We start from the raw sequence: 22,322 nt of genomic DNA on the forward strand, positions 1-22,322 counted from the left end.
CTTAAATGTCTATTTAGTTCTCTTGCAAAATTTGAGAAGGCGTACGCCTTCATGGTTTGGTTGTAGTGCTTAAATTTCATGGAAAGCCACAATATTTCTTCCTCGTTAATATTGGTGTTGGTATGTAATGGAAGATGAGTGTCAATCTTACATAAATATATTAAATGTAATATACACAACCTAATTTGGTGTGACATTCACAAGATTTCTAATTACAACCACATTTTAGATAAGGTAACATTTGGTTTTATTTTATTTGGAAAGTTTTTAGAGTCCAATAGGTGCTTGAAGTTGTCAAAGTGGATGAGACACAAGTTGATCATATGAACATGTTGAAGGATATCTTTAATGATATTTTTGTAGTTAAAAACTTATGGTGGACCAACCTATAACTTGCCACTAGATTCTTATATAAAGGGAGATGAAAGGTCAATGCTAAGCATCCATTAGCTAGTGACTAAGAGACCAAAATCAAAGACGTACTAAGGCTATGTGCTAAATTACTAGAGAATCTCTAAAATCAAAATGATAGTAGTTTTCATGTGCATTACTTGTATAAATAGAGGATAGCCAAGAAACTTTTGTACATATTGTATCTAGTTTACAATGTATATCACATCAAATCTTTGTGTAGATCTTGGATCATCATTATATATATTTGTGTTTTATTAATATACAATAGATTAGGTCTCTTATTGTATATTGTGTTTTGATAAGTAGTTTACAGGGTTAATTTATCATACTATGTCACAATAGCTTTTACATTATCTAAGGTCTTCTTGGATAGTGTTTGTAAGGAGTGTGTATAACAAACTAGAATTTGTGTTTGTGTTTTGTACATTTGCAATTAGTTTTGTGCTTGATTTTACAATTTCTTACATAAGTTTTACATATAGTAGTATGTTACATTCAACTTAGGTTAAGTCTAATAGTTGCTTTATTCATGGGATTATTCATGAGATGTGCATTTTTTCCTCAAATGGAGCAAGAGAGATCTAGGCACCAAATGTAGCTTTGACAATTGCAAATCTCAAAGATAATTGGAGAATTGGAAAGATTTTGTTTTTTCTCTATGCTTACCTTAATGGAGCTGAATATATAAGGCCTTGTGCATGCATAGGTCTCTATATGCACGCATAGATCCCACAAAGAGATTTATGCATTTGTAGAGCTCTATCCAATGGAAAAAAGTTGGAATAGATCTCTATGCATACATAGAGAGCTATGTCCATGCATAGAGCCTTAAATGCATGTAGATACCTCTATCCATTCATAAAGCTCTCTATACATACATTAAACTGAGAGAGCTCTATGCATGTCGAGAGAGATATATCCATGAATAGAGCTCATACAGTGTCCTATGTGCTTTATGCTACCCCTATTCGGGCTCTTAAAAATCCTATGCATACATAGATCTCTCTATGTATGCATCGCTCTCATGGAGAGGTTTGCAAAATAATAATAAAACAATTGGCAAATATAAACTTATGGCACTCGAGAGTAGAGAAAAAAAAAGCAAGATATAAGGACAAGAAAATGTCTTGGTAGGAGCTTTGCGATAGGAGATTAAAGAGAGTGAATGAAGTTTTTAGACCAAGCAAACCCACGAGAAAAATATGATTAAATCATAGAGCGTAATTAGGGTAGCCTAAAAAAAACTAGAGCATGGTTAGGGTTAGCATATAGAGATCTCTACTCATAGAGGTCATACAGAGCTCTATCCATGCATAGAAAGCTCTATGCATGCATAGAGTACATAGAGAGCCCTATCCATCCATAGAGCTCTCTATCTATGAATACATCTTGTAGAGATCTTTACAAGAATATAACCCAAACATTCTTAGTAGAGCATAAGAGACTTGGAGTGTAGAGTCTTATCGTAATGCGCGCGATTAAGAAAACTTGAAAGAAGGAACTACAAAAAAGAAAAGAGAGAAACAAGATTACTGAGAAAAAAAAAACCTAATAGTAGAAAGTTGTCTATTTCTATTATGGTGTAGTAAGCCCTAATAGTATGAGGATTCTCTTAATACTATTTGGGTTTGGCACAATGATAATAACTTTCTAATACTAATAGTTTTGTAAATCGTAAGTATTGAAAAGAGAAGAAGAGGCAAAATATTATCTTTTCATTCCCCATAGTTGTAGAGAAGTGTATGTTGATGAACAATGAGGAGAAGAATAAGTTAAGGGTAAGGTACAACTATGCAGATTAGCGGAAAGCTATTTTGGAAATATTTAAAAAATATAGGAGCATCAGTATCATGGGTGCAAAAAGTATAATTTTCGTAGCATTGCTATAGGCATCACTCACCGATGCTTATAGCATCGCTTAGAAATATTCTCTAAAACACGACACAAATGTCAAATAAGTATACCTATGCATGCATTTTGTTGTAGTGGGTCTCTGTGAATCCCATGGAGATGAGGATAAGATCAACATGGTAGCATTTCGTAAACCAAGGTTTTGAGAATTGTCTTGTGGGTCCTCTAACTCTAGTGTGGAGGAAGACAAGACTATAAGTAATGTAATGGTTCTTGAGATGGTTAACTCAATAGCAAATGATCTAATGGTGGTAAAGATAGAGTAGTCTATTGATAGTATTCCTCTCAATTTACAGCTCTCATTTTCACATGAAACTAAAGTCACTTACAACTACAAGAAGTGCTAGATGAAGTCCTCTTGGTCTATATGGCAACATGGTGAAATCTACTACAAGGTATAGAATCTAACATGAATCAAAAAGAAAAAAATTTTCTTAAGAGTAAAGCTGCATTAATACATGTAGCATAGTGCTCCTAGTTTAGGAGGTGGGAATGTCTTGAAAACATATGGTCGACTCGTATACAATCAAATTTTTATAAAGTCAAATCAAGGGTCAAATGTAAGAATCCATTAGCTAGATTTCACAAGACCAAAAGCCTTGAAAACATATGGTCGACTCGTATATAATTTGCTATCAAATTTTTATAAAGTCAAGCAAAGGGTCATTTGTAAGCATCCATTAGCTAGAGTTCACAAGACCAAAAGAAAAACAAGGGATTTGGTGGATCACTAGAGAAGCTTGTAATTACTAGTACATGGTAGTTTTTATGTGTATTAGATAATGCAATAGTGCAAGGTAATGAGGAATATTTTATATTATATGAGATTAGTTTGTATGTTTTACGAGATTAGATCTTAGTGTAAATTTGGGATCAACACTGTACGATTCATGTTTTGGCAAAATACAATACATGATATTTCTCTCCTTGTCAATTGTATACTTGTAGATTTGATTGGCATTAATCATACTTGTGGTCAATGTTAAGAAGCACTCTATAAGTAGTACATAAGAGTGATCCTTAAGTTTTTTAAGATTAACATATCTTGTCAAGTGGTGCTTTTAATAAGACATGACTATTCTAGTTATTGTGTATATTTTCTATGAGTCTCTTGGGAATCCATATCCGTAAGTACTATAATAAGTCTTAACATTAGAAATAAAATAAGAGCCTTGGACTAGGATTGAAGAATTTATTTAGTTCATTTTGTTGGTTTTTAAAATAAATAAATAAATGGAGGTTATTCAAAAAGTAACACATGATTGATTATATTAAGATAGGTCTTGAGTTTTTCTCTCATCAAACTATTTCTCTAATCCAAAAAGTTATGCATGGAGGATTCTATTCAATTTGTATGAAGATTATGTTTTGATTTTTTCTCGATAACTATTTCTTTATTATCACGCTATAGATGTTGTAAACAATAGACTATAATTATTTGGAAGGCATCACTTCTTATAGCAAAGTATTAATTATCCTAGAAACTATCTTTACAAAATTTTTTTAGATCATTCAAAATAAAGTGAGTCTTCAATAAAAATGCTACGTATTTACGAAAGAATTTAATTAACCTCTTTTTATACTTGATTTTTTTCATGAGGTCTTATTCCATTCCTAGTTGTACATGGGAATTTCACCCAGCTACACACACACACACACACACACACACACACACCATACTAACTACACACATCTGAGTACCACAAGGGGATACCGCTCTTTCAAATGTTGGCGACTGTATAGGTAGTGGACAAGTTGAGGGACGAATTTCAGAAGTCAGTTACTCTGTTGGTTGGAGTGTGTTTAACTTAACACCTTGCAGAGCTGTGATAGAATTGAGCGTCCCAAGTTGAGTGATGATCTTTAATGTCCATGGCAACCATCGTTCTTGATCTAGAGCGTGAGCTTGAAGGGCAAGCATTGCACATTATTTTTGCCACAGGATTGCCAAAGAGGACGGTGGAAGCAAGCACCATGACGATCTAGCGATGATAGCCTGAGGTGTGTGGATGGTTGTCTACATGTCTACTTGCTTGCGAACACACTCTTAGTGTAAGATGTTCCCAAGAGGATTTGAACCCAAGACCTTCTATAGAAAGTCTAATATCTTTTCCACTAGGCTATCGCCTTGGGGAATTTTTATACTTGATTTGAAATTAGTGTCTTTCAAAAAATTCCATTCAAGATATGACTATAGAAAGTCCTAACTTATATGAAAAACTCCATAGTAACCCACAAATTATACTCTCAATTTTCGTAGAAAAATACTTTAAGAACTAAATTAAATATAGTCTTATAAAAATTTTGGAAGCATGAGAAATATACGGGTGCATTATATTGAATAAAAGCCTCTCACTATGAAAATTATCCCAAGGATAGTTTACTAGGAAAAAGTCCCCAAGGAAAGAAAGGCTTATTGAGAGGCTACCTTGATAGGGTTAACTAGGAAATTTTCATTAGAGTTATATATTGATAATATATTTTCATGATCTCTCTTTTCTTTAATAATAGTTTGGTGACACTACATGACATAAAGGTGTTCTTTCATATGTTTTTAAACAAATGCATCTTCTATAAAAGGGTTGAACTTTTTATAGGATATATTTATATGACCAAGAAATCTTAGAAAAATATAAAAGTGATTAAAAAAAATTGTGATAGTGAGGTCATTTCAAATGGAGATATTTATTGTATTATATGCATGATAAGCAAGAACTTGTAACTTCTCGTCCTACACAAAAATAAAGTATAGATTAGGTATAAGCTTAAAGCTTGCATAAGCTCTACGCATGCATTAAGTCTTACACGTAGCTCTATTAATGTTTTAAGCTCTATGCATAAAGCTTTATGCAGAAGTTTAAGCTCTATGCATTGCTTTATGCACTAAGCTAAACCTAAAGTCGGCACCCAAGGGTGAACTAAACATAGAGATTGCACTAAAAAATATAAAAAAAGAGGGCCTATCTTTTTATTGTCAAGGCGAAGGAGAGGATTAGTGCAAGACCTACAAAATATCAAATTAAAAAAAGTGATTAGTAACACATCTAATGAACTTTGCCTTAAAAAAAAAGGAGACATAGAAAAGACCCAACACATTAAGTATGCTCACAAAGAAATAGCTAGAGCACGGGAAAATAACGATCTCAGCAAGAGCCATACGTAACTACTAGTGTCGGCTTTGGGATCTCTTGTAGACCCCCATACGGTATATGGCGGATATTAGGGGAAGTAGTGATGGGGACTATCTCAAAGTGCTGCAGAGAGCCAGATGAGGGGAGACCTTCACGTTCGGTTCGGAGGGCGGTGGTATCTCGACCCTACTATCACTATGCTTTCGTTATGTTACTTGGATGCTCACAAAGAAGAGAAGGAGAAGAAGCTAAAAGAAGGTTAGTATTGGAAACTTTAACTTTAATCTCATTATATACTTTATTAATCAGTAGAGTTAAGCATGAGAGAAGAATATCTTCATTAGGTCACACCATAGCCATGTAGTGATGAATAAGGAGAAAGGGAAAGAGAAAGAGGAAGAGGAAGGAAAGAGGTAGATTGATGAGTAGATGGAGCTGGTATAGTCTTTCAAAGAAAGGTGTGGAAGAAATTTTTTTCGGGGACGTCGCGCAGGTTTGAAAGGTTATTTTTCTAGCCTCGTTGGGCGTCTCTTATAGCGGTACTTATGTATAAATGTTGCCTAGTGGTGTTTATAGTGTTGTAACGTAAAGTTCTGCTAAAACACCGGAAATAAGCGTCACTATTTCTTGCTTTTGTTTTAGTGACATACGAACTTCCAAGATGATAGTCTTAAGTTATAATTTTTTTGGCACAATGAAGTTGGCGAGAGATCAACTTGTATATCTTTGGAGCTTTCAATGGAAGATTATTGTAAATCTTGCTAGTTCATGTTGAAACCATCCCTTCATCGATTAAACATGCATGTAAGTATCATTCAAGAGTTCGATGCTTATTTTCTAAGAAAAGGAAACTTCAAAAATATATATCTATGTAGTCAAACTCACCAAAAAAACACTTCCAAAGCTATAGTTTTGTCATTTTGAGTGAGACTTAAATCGAGCAAGATTATGCTATGGACATATTGTGAAGTATAAGGCCTCCAAAGTTTTGAAAATCAATGATCAATTGGCTTATTTGAACTTGCAACTTTAGGCATCCTAAACACCCTCCGAAAATAGTTAGTGTTTGATGCTCAAGTTTTGTTTTATTGAATTTTATTTCAATCACTAAAGGTGTAGACATGCTCGTAACAAATTTAATATATTTATTAAACATGCTTTGACTATATGTCAAACGATAAAAATGCATACTATATCATCAATGTGTTAAAAGATTTTCACAAAGTTTGTCAATTGACAGGACATAAAAGTGTCCTAGGAGACTTTTATGTTCTATTGCCAAAGTAGTCTTAGTAAAGTTATTGAAAATCAATTTGAGAAGGAAACTTTTCATGTTTAATGTAGTTTTATAGATATCACTCTTTCTTTTTAGGCTCTCTTTATCAACTCTTTATTAGAGAACTTGCAAAAAATAACGCTCATGCTAATGAGAGAAATCCTACTTGTTTAACATTCGCTAATTTATTTAATATCTTTGTACTCTTGTTTATGGATCTTAGAGAATGTGTTACATATTCTTAGAGATCTTAATAGTTATATGTCAAACAATAAAAATGCATACTATATCATCAATGTGTTAAAAGAGTTTCACAAAGTTTTCCAGTTGACAAGACAAAGAAGTGTCCTAGGAAACTTTTATGTTCTATTGCCAAAGTAGTCTTAGTAAAGGTATTGAAAACCACTTTGAGAAGGAAACTTTTCATGTTTAATGTAGTTTTATAAATATCACTCTTTCTTTTTAGGCTCTCTTTATCAACTCTTTATTAAAAAACTTGTAAAAAATAACGCTCATGCTAATGAGAGAAATCCTACTTGTTTAAGATTCGCTAATTTATTTAATATCTTTGTACTCTTGTTTATGGATCTTAGAGAATGTGTTACATATTCTTATAGATCTTAATAGTTATATTAGAGTTCAAAATTGTAATAATATCGCTAACCTTAGATCCAACAAAGTATCCTTGAGTATGTGCTTTTAAAAAAAGAGTAAAACATGGATTATAAATTAAAAATTCATAAGTAAACATTTATTGTTAGCAAATGTTCTTTTACTCCATTTGCATCAAGTATTAATAATTAAACAAAAGAGTACTAAAGTGTATTAAAAATTTGAGGAAACTTCTCTATCTCGCATTGCTAATTAACTTTTTTTCGGGGGTTTATAATTTCTTTCTTTTTCCTTGATGAGCATTTGTTAAGGCTAAAAGAAAAATAAGAAAGTTAGTTTGGAAAAACATGGAGATGGTTACCAATCAAAACTATGTATCTTTATATCAATATATTCTATGTAGTAACATTTTTCTTGGAAGGCATTATTCAAGGAAACATAGTCTTTACAGATAATCTACTCTTGATGAGGGTCTAAATCTTAGTTTGTGTCTTAGATTCTCAATTATTCTTTTTTTTTGGTGAATATATATATAAATATATATATACATACATACATACATACATACATATACATACGTAAACACGCACAGAGACACACATACATACATACATATATATACATATAGAGTAAATCTGAGTACAAAGCTCCTTTCTACCTTTACATCCTCATAATACACTATGAAATTATATATCTTGATGAAATACATACATACATATATACATATAGAGTAAATTTGAGTACAGAACTCCTTTCTAACTTTCTACATACATACATATATATACATATAGAGTAAATCGGAGTACAAAGCTCCTTTCTACATTTACATCCTTATAATACACTTTGAAATTATATATCTTGATGAAATACCATATCGACATTCGGTTTGAACATTTAAATATTCAATGGTAGTGAGGGATTGGAAGGCATGTAGTGTAGGTGTGGATTGAGACTTCTTCTTTCATCATAAACTGACAAGGAGTATATTGCAAAGTTCTCATTCATGGTTCTTGTAGGGTTTGATGCTAATTTGCAAGACATGTCTATGCCACAAGAATTTTATTATTTTGAATTCATCACCATAGTACATTGCAAGACTACTTTATTGTTATGTTTTTGGGTGTACACGCATCCCCATGTGCACATGCTTGTTGTATTTCCCACGAGTTGTGTACGGTTATAAACTTCAATAAATATTAGCTAAGAATATCATCACATGTATATATTTATAAATGGTTGATAAAAAATTGAACATGAAATCATGAAAGATCAAATACAATCTTACTCTCTTCACTTTTGTAATTCATAAAGTAATTGCCATTGCCCTCTTGTATACAAATGGTAGGTCTGTATGTATTGGAACGCATCATATTTCAATCAACCTTTATTACATAAAGGCATGGTGTGTGAGCCGACGTGTGTACCCTATATGTGAGGGCTTCATGAGGGAGTGGACTCTTTCTGACCACACGTTGCAATGCCTTAAGATGGGGAGACCCCCCCCTCCAGGGAGTACCTATCCTTGCTCAACTACAAAAGGAATGAGATGACACGTGGTTGCATGTTGAATGCTAGTTGGTTAAGGTTAATGGATGAAATTTCTGATTTCTGTTTTTAGGATGCGTAAGTTAATTGTAGGAGGCCGGTAGTGATTAGGTCTTTTTTGGAGAAATGATGATGATGCCATCGTAGCAAGCAAGGCTATTAAGGTGATTGCAAGCAAGACACTTTGCAGGTGTAGCAAAGGTTATTGCAGTCAAGAAAGAGTTACCTCTTTTTATTTAGGGCTTCTGGTTTAAGGTCTAACAATAAACAAAACGTGAAGAGTTGCCCATCAAAGAAAAGGAGGCATTAGGGCTTTATGGTGATTACAAGCAAGACACTTTGCAGGTGTAGCAAAGGTGATTGCAGTCAAGAGTTACCTCTTTTTATTTAGGGCTTCTGGTTTAAGGTCTAACAATAAAGAAAACGTGGAGTTGCCCATCAAAGAGGAGGAGGCATTAGGGCTTTATGGTTTGTGTTCCTATAGTCATGGCAGGCAAGGAAGCAAGGTTTTGCTTCACAAATGTAAAAGGTTACGTTAGTACATTAAAAAAAGGATTCTCTTTTCTCAAACTATTCTCTCTCGAACCCTTGAGAGCCTTTTTTAGGTAATGCCAACTTCATTTCCTTAGGAACACGATAGCCTTTAAGTGCATACATGCAGTCTCTGCTACAGAAACCACGTCCATTGCTTAAGGAAGACCCTGGCATCAACTCCTCAAGACCTCTATGGATTCTCTTGTTCTTGGGTAAGGAGAACTACCTAATTATAGTGCCCGCTGCTTGGAGCAGAGCAAAAGTGCCCCATTAAAACTGTGCATACCCGATGTGGGCTTAACAGCTTTTGGGTGGGCACGACCGGTACGTGTGTATTGTTGGCGTCCAAAAATGCGCCATTCCAAAGGGCAAAGTATTGCAAGCGAGCAGTCACATGTGAATCCATACTTCTAAACAATACAGAGCCTCGTCGAAGTACCGGTCGAGCAATCACAAGATAGATATTTGAAATATTAGAATTAAATGTTAAAGCACAAACTAAAACCGATCTCGATCGGCTAATTAACGTTGATAATTTTACATGCATTGCAATGTTGCTAGCTCCCTGTTGCACGCAGATCGTTCCATCTTCTCGCAATCTTCTTTTGTTGTGCTCTTTATATTGGTCAGCTGGGAAAGGTCCAAATAACTGAGACGATCGTTAAACAGCCAAATGTCCTTTTACAGGTATGAAAGGGGCTGGTCCACTATCAGTTTCTCCTTTTTTTTCACATGGGTCCACACTAGGCTTGCCCATTATTGTTCACCGGTCGACCGAACTAGTCCACATTTACATCTTGTTGTCTTGCCGACAGTGTGGGGGTTGTCGGTGTATATTATATGAGAAGTAGAAGCAATGAAGAAGCGGGCCATTTTGTACAAGCTTTCTTTTTTTGGGGGGAGAGGGTAATGTACTTCTGAATTTATCATAAGGATTAAGCCTGCATTTAGTTCCAGCTATTATTCATATATATATATATATATATATTTGTATTATCCTATTGAGTTGGTGGAACAAAAACATCGGCAATGAGGACGCGTTTTTAAAATTTTAAATCAAGGTCTTTGCAAATTTGGTTAATGTAAATTTGTTTTGAAGAGTATAGGTCTATATAATCAAGCTATTGTGAATCGTGATAATATAATTTTATTTATTTTTAATCAAATATGAAACTAGAGCAGAGGCGTCCAGAGGGTGGTGGGGCATGTGGTGGACAAATGAATGAATGAGAGAAGGGGGGGGGAGAGAGAGTGTGTGAGAGAGATATACAAGGGTAGATCACACGGCCAAATGGCATGCAGAAATGGCCTATTTCTGCTAGCCTTTAGTGGTCGTGAGTGAGAAACAATCAACACGTAATCATTAATTAAAAGTAGTGCAATTTTTTCCTGCCCTTCAAAACCATGAAAAGCTGGTAAAACCACTTAGTTTTTTTTGCAAAATGGCTCTGCAAAAGTGCCATAGCCTGAAGTTAATGGAACGTGCATCGACTTTTCTCGGAACTGCCATGACTTTTCTTGGAACTGTCATTTCTACGTAGCCTGAAGCCATGGTCGCTGAAGGTCAGAAATGTACACATTTTGATCTACCTCTTAAGATGCGTGGTTGGAAAGATATAAAATGTACACATTTTGATCTGCTTCTAAGATGCTTGGTTGGAAAGATATCAAGGTTAACTGTGTCTCACTGTTTCATGTGAGACAAGTGAAGTCACGCATTGCCAACTTCCAGGTACCAGCCTATTGATCTTCGCCTTGAAAGGGCTTTTCTTCTTTGTGCCATTGGAAGCATTGTTGTAAATCCCGAGGCGTCGTTTCGTTGATCGATGTGTAAATTCATAGGACTGGAACAGGTGTGGGTGGGTACGATATTGATGTGATATGCATTAACCTCACCTCTGAATTAATCCGTTTCCCTAGAAGACTCAAAAGGCTTCGTATCTCGTGGATTTATCATGGTAATATTTGTTATCTTAATGCTGGCCGACCGCGGGCCACGCACTTCTGAGATTCAAAGATCACACGCTGTCTCTCTTAAGGCAAAGACAAGTACCTTCAAATCTTTTTAGATTAGACGTACACAAACCATTAAGTGTCATAAGTCATTAAGTGTGTATTTGTAGCCGTTGAAAGATTGCTGTGCAGTGTGCCCCCAAGCAAGCATACAGATCCTCAGTGCTCACTGCTCACCCACCTAAACCACCACCTAAACCACCTTAATCGCCTTAAACATGAGTTTATTTTTTTTCTTATTGGATTTAGCAGCACTAAGCAGACATTAATCAATTTACAGCCAGTGATGTCTTTGTTATTGCTTTGTATTGAAGGTGACGAAAAGACAGAGGCCAATAATCATGGGTCTTCGGGAGAGGAAGAGGGGGAGGAGGAGGGGGATGGGAGCTGTGGCGAGGTGGACTTCCATGATGATATGATAGACCCGCTGGCCGAGGACCACAAGCTCAAGGAGCAGCTGCTGCGCAAGTATAGCGGATACATCTGCAGCCTCAAGCAGGAGTTTCTTAAGAAGAAGAAGAAAGGTAAGCTGCCGAAGGACGCCAGGCAGAAGCTTCTCGACTGGTGGAGTCAGCACTACAAGTGGCCCTACCCATCTGTAAGCTCCTACTAAACCCTAATATCCCATCTCTCTCTTCTCACTCTCTCTCTCTGTTTTCATAAGAATTTACCAATCTCCTACTAAACCCTAATCTGTGTGTCTGTGTGTGTTTTCATACAAATTAACCAAGTTTGTTTGATCTCAATTACATTAAAGATGCTAGCTGGACCCTTTTCAATCAACACTACTTCGTTACTCGAGCAACTACTAAAGACCAATACTGTGTCCCTGACCTCCGGGTTCACCCTCAAGATGCGCATTTTTGTCGTTCCTATATTAGGTCGTAACAATTGACTTGTTTAGGAAAATACAGTAGACGCGGTTGTTTGTGTTGCCTCTTAGAATGAATTCTTACAAGATTCTGGTCATTCACAAGCTGTGCAGCTGAGTCGGGTTTTACTCGGCTTGCTAATCATCGGTAAACCTTGAACTTGTGTTTTGGAGTTCTTCCATTTAAGTGAACTAGGGGATTTCATTCTGAACAAAAGCTTGATATTTAGCAAGAATTGGTATGCGTAAGAAATAAGAAAGTGTTTAAAAAGCCAAGGGTGCCATGTGACAAGGCAGCTGAATTTGTATCGGAGAACAAGTGTATCAGTCAATTTGATGTGGAGAGGCTGCTTTTATACGCTAAAGAAAGCCCTACAAATAAGAAATCACTAGTGAAAACAAGAGCGTATGTGCTAGGCAAAATAACAAAATAAACCTATGCACAAGGAAGAAGAGCAAAGAAAAGCAAAGCTAAGCTCTTCTGCTATAAGAGCTTATGCATAAGCTATTTTATACATAAGAGCTTCTTATACAACATATGCATAAAGCTGTCATGTCCAGTAAATTATGCATTTATCATAAGCTTTTATAGGTAGTGGCATCTTTTCTCCTACATGCATGTGAAGCAGAGGTGAACTCTATATCTCATTTTCCTCTTCTAATCTAAAGAAGATAGAAGATGAGAAATAAGTTTCATACTTCCATCTTCTAAATCTAACGTAAGAGGAATAGGGTTTCTCTTTTTATAAAAAAACAAAAAAAAGCTCTCTCAAACCATGGACGTCTTAGTAAAAGCTTACAATTTAAATAGAATTGGAGAAGGACGTTGCAAAATAGACACGAGAGAAACTAGAAAGAGAGAAGTGTAAAATGAATATAAAATGATAAAATTAATAAAAACAAACAAATGAAAAGAAATAAAAGAAGAATGTTGAAAAATTAAAGCAATTAGAGTCAACTTGAGGGTATTTAAAAGAGAAGCGAGAATAAATTTAAAATACAAAAAATGCATAATAGGAAAATAACTTGAAGTTGGGAGAACATTCATATGCATGCTTCAATGATATTGGCTCTAATTGGGATGTCGAGCCCCAATTATTGGGGCTTAAGATTCAATCGCATTTTTTGCATTCTTCTTGTAGAATGTTCCCATTCTTAGGAACCATGGTGAACCTTCAAATCTAATTAGTCTTCTCTCCTAAAAGTATATTAAGGTCCTCATATGTGCTATTATATCAAAACTATAATATCTGAAGTAAAATCATTGCAAAGATGAAGAGAAGAGCCTTCATTATAAATTCATATTTTTTTTATCTTGCATAATAGTCAAAGGATTATAAGTTGAGCTTTGTGAGAATGTCTCCACTAGTAGAACTCCCACAATTTTAAACATAGTTCCATTCTAAAGTGTAGCATATATTTTGGACTTGCAAACAATTCTATATACATTAGAGATCCAATTAAAAAGTCTCTTATATCAATGCAGATTTCAAAAAAATATGGTAGAATTAATCAAGAGACAATTAAGAGTTTCTTATGCACATAGTTTCCAAAACACCATGGTTGCTAAATTGTTAAAGGTATATAAATGTTCACGCATTGAGATACACCTTATCTTAGCTTCAAAATGCAAACTATTCAATGGATCTCTTTCATATACTCTTCCTAAAAACTTTTAAAATCCTCACATGTGCTAGTGTACTTAAATTACATTCATTCTTTGGATGTCCAATAGGGATTCTAACATAAAGTAGTAGACAACATACATAATAGTCTAATTTTTATATTTTAATTTTGGGAATAAGGTTTTGTTTTGTGCTTTGTTCATCATGATAGACATAGTATTGATGGATACATTCTAATTTAATGTGTATGATCTAGACATGATTGCGATAGTTCTCTTGAATCAAAGCCACAAAATGTAGATATGATCATACCTCCTGTATGGAATAATTTAAAAAGAGAACAAAGTAAAATCAATGTGAGCATCACAAATGTTGCAATGTAGGGGGATAGTTAAAGTAACACTGAAAAGCTAGAAAAATCATCTTTCAAGATTCATGGAAGGTATTTATTTCAATATTTTATTGACTATCTTAGAAAATCTATGTTTGTAAGGTTGCCTAGGTACGATTAGAAAAATATCGGCATGCTCTTTGGCATAAAGATAGAAGATAGTAAGCGTTGTTAACATTTGCTCCAATCTTAGATCTTTTCATTGATAGGACTTCTATAGTTGTGAACATAAATTTGGGTCCGAATTACATTTAAAAAAATTCTATAGTTGTGAACATAAATTTGGGTCCGAATAACTCACTCAAGTTATGTTGTGGACATTCCATGTAGGTATAACATTCCATGTAGGTATAATGTAACTCATTTGAGTTACGTGATGGACATCCACCAAAAGGTTGCCATGAGGAAGGCAATAAGAGAGGTAGCCAAGCTATTTGCTCAACATGCATTGTCCTACATTTTGTGGACTCCCTAATGGAGGAAAACAATTAAGGGAATCACACGCATAACCTATGGATGGGATGGTCCCTCATATGAGACCATGCATACTTCAATGCTTCAAAAAGAGAAGCTAGTAGTGGATATATTGGAGACAAAGGTGGAGTCTTTAAAGACCACTTGGGTGAAGTATGGTTATGCTTTGATGTGTGATGGTAAGTTTGATGAAAATAAGAGGAATGCATATAACCGTTCTTCTCTCTTCATGCGAAGACACCATGGTCATTCATGCCATAGATGTCTCCATGGCAAGGACAATGGTAAAAATGGAGTTTATCTTTAACCATAAACACCAAGTTATATAGGAAATTGTCCTAGACAACATTGTGTAGATCACAACATGCAATGGAATGAATTGTGTTTCCATAGGAAGGATGCTTAAAGAAGAGTTTCCGAAGATGGAAACCTTGTGCTACATATACACTTGATGATAGAAGATGTGAAAAAAGCTCAATTGGGTGAGCAAGATTCTCTTTGTAATCTCTAGTATGGTGAAGTTTATCATCAACAGGCCCAAAGTCCTGAATATATTTAGAGCCAATAGTTATCTTGAGCTCCTAAAGCCATCCAAAGCCAAATTTTCCTACATGTTCATTGTGGTGGATAGGATGGTGAGTGCATCATGTCCTATTGCATATAGTGGTATGCTGTGAGTGCACCATGTCCTATTGTATATAGTGGTATGGTGTGATTGGACAACATGGGATGATAGAGATGCACCAAAGTTAGTATAATTTGTTCGTATGGTCACAAGGGGAAAGTTGGTGGCATGATGCACATGCACTTGTGAAGACACTGCAGCCCATGTATAGTATCCTTTCACTCACAAACATGAGGTACTATTGGACTTCTTTATGAGTTCATGGATAAAATTAGGGAAGCTTTGATGCTTGTACAATATTATCTCTTGAGAGGTAAATCTCGCACTCTTGCTCTTGAGGTTGGAAGGTGGATGGAAGTATGAAGTGTATGCTTACTTTTTGTGTTTCAACTTGCAACTTTGAACTCATATGCAGAGTTCAAGCCATTAGGGAGATATGAAACCAACATTGGGATTGATTTCATAGGCCAATCTAAGCATTTGTACACATTTTGCATCCTCTTTGAAGAAGTGAGGAGCAATACCTAAATGAAGAGCTAGAGTTAAGATCGAACTCCCACATTTCTAGGCTAGTGGATGGTGATGTGGAGCTTAGAAGAAAGCTAGAGGATGCACCTCATATATCGTATCAACAACCACGTGTTTGATCAGGTAACAACAAAACTAAGAGACACAATTGGAGCATGTGTCTTAGTGGGAGAAGTATAGCATTGGCTCTCCAAACATGGTAGTAAGTACTAAGAACACTGATAATTCAATGTGAATTATGAATCATGATCATAGCTTACATTTCTATTCAATGACGAAACTAGTTGATTTTTATTTATTGATGCATTGCCATGAGAGTTCTCTCACAAGACCGTAGTTTAGGACCTTGTGAGAGAAACTTGAGTACATGGGCACTTTTCCACACCAGGATGACGAACAAGCTCTCAACTACACAATTGGAGAGGCTTGTATTCTACCATTGCAACTTACAATTGATAAAGCAAAAAGACAACCCCATCGAGCCTCACCAAGTCAATCCTGACAAGATTGATATCACAAAGTGCAAGGAGATTCTTGACATCCCCAAGAGGAGAGATACATATATTCCATGTTGTACAAGGAGATGATAAACCATTGGTATATCATGAGGATGAGACATTTGAGGACTCAGCCAATGGTACTAAGAGTGAGGATATTCATGATGGAGAGCATGATGAGGTAGGGGACTAAAACGCATTCCAATCACTGAAACGTTTTGGTAAACCCCCGAAACGGCTGCCCAAAATCTTTCAGCTAACACGAGAAACGTTTCAGCTTGCCGTTTCCCACAACACCACATGTTTTGGAGATCTTTCCACCCAAATCAACATGAACTAGTAAGAAAATTTCACACTACAACAACTGATATCCATTTTATTCCCCTTTTATTCTTATAAACCATAAAATTCATGTCATAATGGGATCACATGTGCATACAAACAATCATGAACTTTCAACCCCTCCCCTCCCTTAGACCTCCTTGCTGACGTTGTGTTTCCGTTTTCGTTTCCGTTTCGACTCTCTGATGAGGAGGATGATGAGAAAGAGAATAAGTCTTGAACTCTGTAGTCATTTAGCTGTAAAGTAATGTAAATAGTACTTTCTTGAGATTATCTAGATTCAATCACCATCACTAGTGGACCTTTGTTTTATGAGTCATGACTCGTGACTTATCATTATCTATTTATATTAGGATGTTGTTTTATCTTTTTGTTAAGTGAAGTATAAGACTCTCATCTGCCTATGGATGCTATAGATTGGAATCTATATGATGATTCATCATTAATTATTAATGAATATAAATGATGCTTTCTAGCATTGTATTGTTTTCTACATTGAATTCTCATGTTTTCAAGTATTTTGCCTACAAGAAGAGGCCAAGGCCTAAATATGTAATTTCATGTATATTCATTCTATGCTTAAAAATATGTATGTTTTGCCGTTTTTATATGATTCAACCTTTTCTTGGCATTGAAAAAAATACAAAACTCGTGAAATGATTCTAAAACTCATTTTTAAATCAAGCAATTTTGAAACTCATGGTAGCTATGGTCTATAAATGAGTGGCTCCAAATGCAGAGTAGAACTAGCGTTTCACATGGCTCACCTAGAATACGATGGACAAGATCCTTTGTATTCACGATTTTAGATCTATTTAGAGATGTCCAATGAGTCCGTTCTACAATTCTTATTTCTACGTGCTTTCATTCCGCTATGGCGGCACATAGCTATAGCCGATATACAACTTCTTATAGAAGGCTACTACACCATCAAGATATTTCGTTATACTTCACATAGCAATTATATGTAGAGTTTGTATTGGGACTCGAGGTAGACTACACTATTGCCCGCCCTGGTAGTAGTGCAAATAGGAGTCGCTTAGGCGAGCAAGGTAGCTTGCCTCTCACCCTTCAAGCTTTTAAGGCTGAACCGATCTCTATGCCACTTTCTATAGTTGAAGCTCTTATATCTCAAGTTGGGATCATTGTACGGCTTGCCACTGAGAGTATCCAGCACGTGGTGTTTCACTCATAGCACCTACAACAACTCAGGTTGGTACCTATCTTTGATTTTCTTCTTATATGTATGTTAATATCTCATGTATTTTTGTTATATATCTTATTTGTGTTTATTCTTTCACATAAGCACCACCTACACATACTATGAAGCCAACATTAATAGAGACAATGCAAAGATTATCTATAGATGGAGCATATGAAAGTGGAGAAAGAATAGGTAATAGCACGGATGGGAGGTCATCGATGGAAACTCTATGAGAGGGTTACAAGATGACGATGGATAACACAGCATAGAACTGATCACTCCTTCTAGTATACTCGACAGATTTCTTGAAGTCAAAAAAGATTATATGTCTTCAATGGGAGATTTGTACGTGCTAACTTTCCTCGCTAGCTAGAGAAAGGTGAGACTACGAATAGTGCGAGATGCAGAGGAGACACCAACATGACTCATGAGATAGTGTGAAGAGACCACACTATGGATGTACTTCCTACGTACACCCATAATGTAGTCTCTACGTTGGGAGGCTACTATTACCTAGTGAGTCATACATGCTCCTTGGCAGTGAGGATATTTTAGAGACAATGATCTTGATTAAATAAATTTGAATAGTAACAGTGACAAAACCCACAATAGCTAGGTAAGAACTTAGTTGTTATAGTCATTATATGATGTATTTTTATTGTTGTTTGATGACTAAGCCTAGAAGAGGTGGGCTAGAATCCTTGTGTTGCAGTTTGATGATTTGTTCTATATATTGTTCTCTCATATTCATACATTATTCCAATTTAGTTTCACAGAAGTGATTATTTCTCTTTCTTTCTCTCTCCAAGGCACACATGCATAAAAAAAACTTACATACTCATGTATGTAGACATTCACACACATGCACCTACATAGTACTCACATGCACAAATTTATCCAAACATGTCATCTTCTTTTTTAGCATATTTTGTATCTTAAGAGCCTTTTTTTTAATATAAAATGTACAAGTTTATCCCTTAATGATGCGAACATGCTCAAATGGTAACCAAGATTTACAAGTGTGTACATCTAGATCCCAGCCTCATTCTTGCAAAGTTTGATCACTATCCAAGTGCATTTGGTCGGCCTGTGTAGGCCAACGATGCAATTTTGAGAAAACTCTAAGAGCCTCTCCAGATTGGATCTTTAATCTCTACATTACAACCAAATGAGCTCAGATGGTGACCAAACTTTGAAAGAGAGTCGGATCTACATATATACACTTAGAAATTTTGGTCACCATCAAAGCACATTTGTTTGAAATGTACAGACAAAGTGCATGCTTTTAAAAATGTTTCTCTAAGAGATCCCTCTCAAAATTAGGCTTTTGGCTTGCACAATCCAACCAAATGAGCTTAGATGGTGACCAAAATTTACAAGAAAGAGTGAAGTCCACATGTATACACTTGCAAAGTTGTATCACTATCTAGACACGTTCGGTTGGAATGTGTGGGTTAGCCGCTTGCTTTGAATGTACCCTAGTCTTAGAAAGCCCCCTTAAAAGGAAACCTTTGACCGATACATTGAAACCAAATGATCTTGGAAGCGAAAACTTTGCAAGAGTGATAATAAGATCCACATCTACACACTTGTAAATTTTAGTCACTATTCAAGTAAATTTACTTAGATTGTGCTCAGATCAAATACTTGCTTCTTAACGTGTCTAATCTTAGAGAGCCTACTCAAAATTGGACCTTAATTGACTTGTCCAATTTAATAAGAGTGAGATCCCACTTACAAAGTTCCATCACCCTAACAGTACATTTGGTTGGAATATGCATACCAATCACATTAAAAAGTAAGTGTATGATTCGCACATTCTAACCAAATGGTAAAACATTTATGGCTCTAAATTTCACCTCACTTTGCAAATAGGGAGATAAATGAAAGCAAACAAATAGAGACCAAATGATGATCCAACAATCATATAAACAAGAAAAGTTACAATGAAAAAAAAGTGAGACCCATAATACAATAATAAAAACCCAAAGTATAACTCACAATGATTGCAAACTAATCATCAATAACCTCTCTAGCTCTCAAAACATCTAATATACTATTATGCTTATTTACATAAAGTCACCAGAGAGATCTAGCATCACTTTTGCAACTTTAAACTTGATCTAGTCAAATTGTGACCATGAGCACAAGATGGGAGAAGAGATAGATATAAATGTATCTCTCGTATCCTAAACATGCATAGTAACCTACCATGATCAAGCTATGTATATCAAACTGATACCACATAACAATCCATAGCGTCCTCGTTGAGAATACTATCGACATAAAGCATCTCAATAAATAATAGTCTACATGCTCCTCATTACCATCAAGGATAATGCCGATGAAGATATCATCTTTGTTTATGTGCATTAGGATCCTATGCATAGTACCTAAGACAAACCAATATTTGAAACACAAGTTGGGTACAATATAAACCCAATAAAAGACATTTTGGATGACATTTTAAGATCATTAATGCTCTAGACAACGTGAATATGAGTTGTTATCAATTCCCTAAATGACCTAAATATGAGTTACTATTAATTTTTTTCAGATAAAGGCAAGTTAATGGTTACTCACAAGAATCTCATTCTTACATGTACCAACTTTGACATTAATGTCTAGAAAGGAGTCTTCAACTCCCAAAAGAAATCATTTAGAGATCACCAAAGAGACTATGGATATGTAAATCAACATATTCATAAATAATAGTCTACATGCTCCTCATTGCCATATTCAAGGATAATGTCGACGAAGACACCATCCTTGTTTATGTGCATTAGGATCCTATGCATATTACCTAAGACATGAACCAATAGTTGGGACACAAGTTAGGTACAATATGAACCCAATAAAAGACATTTTCGATGGCATTTTAAGACCATTAATGCTCTAGACAACCTGAATATGAGTTATCAATTCCCTAGATGACCTAAATATGAGTTACTATCAATTTTTCCCACATAAAGTCAAGTTAATGGTTATTCACGAGAATCTCATTCTTGCATGCACCAATTTCAACACTAATGTCTAGAAAGTAGTCTTCAACTCCCAAAAGAAATCATTTAGAGATCACCAAAGAGGCTATGAATATGTAAATCAACTTCATGTGCATCCATATATAGGCATTCAAAAGCAAGATCTAAATCAAGATGAAGAGTTCATCAATGGAGATATTGACATTTTACAATATATAATATTCCTTCACTAAAAATGTCTATCTACATTGATGGTGTAGCACTAAAAACATTACATCTTAGTATTGTTTATATTTAGGACTTATTTTTTTGAAAAAAAGATAACATGATCTATTTATCTTGTGATAAGAGAAATATGAGCACTATAATACATCTTTTAATGGTGTAGTGTGGTGCTACAAAATTTGCATTGATACACTTATGGTCGTTAGTAGTGCTTGTGTTTGAAAGGTTTATCGACTCTTTAAAAAAAATGCTACATGAAAGATTAAGCTTGTGTTGATATAAATCTTGCATTTGTAGCATATAAAAGGAAAGAATTTGTGCATGTGGAGATCAAGAAGACATTCCTATTCCTTTACTTTTAGGATTGTAAGATTTATAGATCCTCTTGAACCTCAATTGGATGAGTGTTTTTGTTGTATCACAATGCTACCCTCTTTATTGTAGACTTCACAAGAGGAGTAAGTCTTGAAAGTTTCACCATTTGCCATATATAAAACATCAAAACACCTTGAGAAGGAGATCAACAAGATGCAAAAAAAGAAACAAGTAACTTTACTTATTGGATGATGATTTGTTGTGATTTACAAACAAACTTACCTACATCAAGCTGGCAACTTATGATGCTCGTTAGTATAAAGACTCCTATTTTTTAAAATGTCCATCGTGTATTCAATGGAGTTATGTGCTCATTACCGATATCCAATGTGGTAGGTATGGTAACTCAATCGAGTACATTGCAAGTCTCCATTAAATGACAATTCACATTATGCTATTGGAAGCATAACTTACTGAAGTTATGTCAACCTTGTTCCATCATAATGGTAAAATCCCAAAATGAGGGTCCTTATTCTACCATGACCTAGATCTTTTATGTATGTATTCAGTCAACTGTTATGCGTGCATTAGAGAGCTTTTATGCATACATTAGAGCTTAAAACACATGCATTAAGTGCTCTCTTATGCAAGTTAAGGTATGCATGATATCTTTGATTCATGCATAAGAGCTCTAATGCATGCAATTGAGCTAATATGCATGCCTATCTCTATCCATGCATGAGAGCTCCAATGTATGTATTAGATAGACCTCTATGCAAGCATGGTGGAGTAGTAGACTGTAGGTGTG

At 35.2% G+C, this 22,322-nt stretch overlaps 1 protein-coding gene across 2 annotated transcripts in view; it reads left to right on the forward strand.

The window, feature by feature from the left end:
* The window catches only part of LOC147620060 (homeotic protein knotted-1-like), a 50,586-nt gene that overhangs the window by 6,698 nt on the left and 21,566 nt on the right, over window positions 1-22,322 (forward strand). For both annotated transcript variants that reach the window (XM_086772211.1, XM_086772213.1), the window contains exon 5: window positions 11,751-12,034. In XM_086772211.1, coding sequence (XP_086628337.1) covers window positions 11,751-12,034 — 284 coding nt within the window. The remainder of the gene's footprint in view (window positions 1-11,750; window positions 12,035-22,322) is intronic.

The sequence above is a fragment of the Cibotium barometz genome, chromosome 32 (assembly GCF_041138505.1).
Source record: "Cibotium barometz isolate CiBa-2024 chromosome 32, ASM4113850v1, whole genome shotgun sequence".
Taxonomy (NCBI): domain Eukaryota; kingdom Viridiplantae; phylum Streptophyta; class Polypodiopsida; order Cyatheales; family Cibotiaceae; genus Cibotium; species Cibotium barometz.